Raw genomic sequence first — 1,707 nt, 5'->3', positions numbered from 1 at the left:
TCTACACCACTCTAGCGGTCTACACCACACTAGTGGTCTACACCACTCTAGCGATCTACACCACACTAAAGGTCTACACCACACTAGCGGTCTACACCACTCTAGCGGTCTACACCACACTAGCGGTCTACACCACTCTAGCGATCTACACCAAGCTAGCGGTCTACACCATACTAGCGGTCCACACCACACATGCACTGTGAAAACAAACCGCTGAACTGAATGTAAACATTCACCAGAGTTAACTGGACTGTCCTGTACCAGCCCTTACCGGATCAGACCGGGCCGCTCAGTGGAAATGAGGCTCCGGACTCTCTCTGTGTGAACTGTCACCTTATTAAAAAAAAACAACTGCCTAGCTTATCTTTTCATCGACCACACCCCTCCCTCCCCAGATCTACCTGCATGTCCCGGGGAGTGAGAAGCTGGTTCTGGAGCTCCCTCTTGTGATCGGAACCATCCCGTTCAGCGGCGTCGGTAGCAGAACCAGCAGCATGAGCAGCCAGGTGGGCTCCACCTGCAGCTTGACTTCCTTCCCCTCGTCCCCCCCCAGCTACAGCAGCTTTCAGAGGGACCTGCGGGTGGAGGGACCGCACACGCCGCTGCTCCACGACTACGATGGAGCTGAGGACGACCAAGAAACGGGGCTCTTTATGAGAGTGCCGGAGGTCTGCTACCCTCCCCCGCCTTCCTACACGGTGAGCCTGCCCCCCCACACACCCAAATCAACCAACATGGTGGTCTTAAAGTAACACTTTTCTCTTCCTATCAGGTGGACCAGAGCCTTGCAACCCCCCCACAAGAGCTTCAGGTTTTTTGAAGATGAACAGGAACCCCCCCCCACCATGACATGGGTGACACCATGGGGGGTCGTAACCTGACGAGAACCTTTTAATCTGTCCATCATTCCACGTCATCGTTCAAAGATTGAGTTCACTTTCATGACTCAGCAGTTTGTCTTTGATTTCTCTGCATGCTTTTACACTTGATGTCCACTTTTTTAGTTTTTTGTTTACTCCTATTTTTTTACATATGAAGTAACAGGAAGTTACACGTGTGTAAACTTTGTAAATAAGAATTTTTAATTTTGTATTCTGTAATAAAGCTTCAGCATCAGTTTGTTGGTCTTTGTTTCTTGACTGCTGCAGTTTGTAAACAAACATATCAGGGCCCCGTATTAAGAAGCAAGTTCAACAAATTCAGAACTCAAACCTAAACTCAAAAATCTCTGACTTAAAGTTCTCAAACTTAGAGTTTTCAGTTTCAGAACAGCTGGAAAGATTTGATTCAATCAACTTAAAGTTCTTGAACCAGAATCAGGCGCGAGTGTCGCGACCATAAAACTTCCTGATCCATGGAGCAAAGACCGCACAACCCCACCCTTTCCTGGTCGGGGGTGGGCGGCCCGCGGCCCCTATCTCACTCTCCCCTGGGCCTCCTGCGGTGGGGGCGTGCAGTTGTCTGGAGCATGGGGGCGGTTCTAATTTGCTATTTAAACCTGGTTATTTCATTCATTCATTTTCGTGACCGCTTGGTCTCTTTCGGGGTCGCGGGGGTGCCAGAGCCTAACCCTGCTGCTGATGGGCGAAGGCGGGGTAAACCTGGACAGGTCGCCAGTCTGTCCCAGGGCCTGGTTAATTCCTGATGTTAGAAAAGACAGGAAGCAGAGCTGGAGGTAGCAGAGATGAAGATGCTGAGGTTCTCTTT

The 1,707-nt window shown here is 50.1% G+C and overlaps 1 protein-coding gene across 1 annotated transcript in view; it reads left to right on the top strand.

Annotated features, from left to right (window-relative positions):
* LOC112139346 (thioredoxin-interacting protein) overlaps positions 1 to 1,116 on the top strand; it is a gene marked incomplete at its 5' end in the record, with an annotated part of 5,620 nt that extends 4,504 nt beyond the window's left edge. The window contains 2 exon segments of the mRNA XM_024262095.1: positions 396 to 698; positions 773 to 1,116. Of these exon segments, the coding sequence (XP_024117863.1) occupies positions 396 to 698; positions 773 to 820 (351 nt within the window).
* Between the last annotated feature and the right edge of the window lie 591 nt (positions 1,117 to 1,707).

This window comes from Oryzias melastigma, unplaced genomic scaffold, assembly GCF_002922805.2.
Source record: "Oryzias melastigma strain HK-1 unplaced genomic scaffold, ASM292280v2 sc00280, whole genome shotgun sequence".
NCBI lineage: Eukaryota > Metazoa > Chordata > Actinopteri > Beloniformes > Adrianichthyidae > Oryzias > Oryzias melastigma.
The sequence above is the reverse complement of the archived record's forward strand: the minus strand, read 5'-3'. Positions and strand labels throughout refer to the sequence as shown.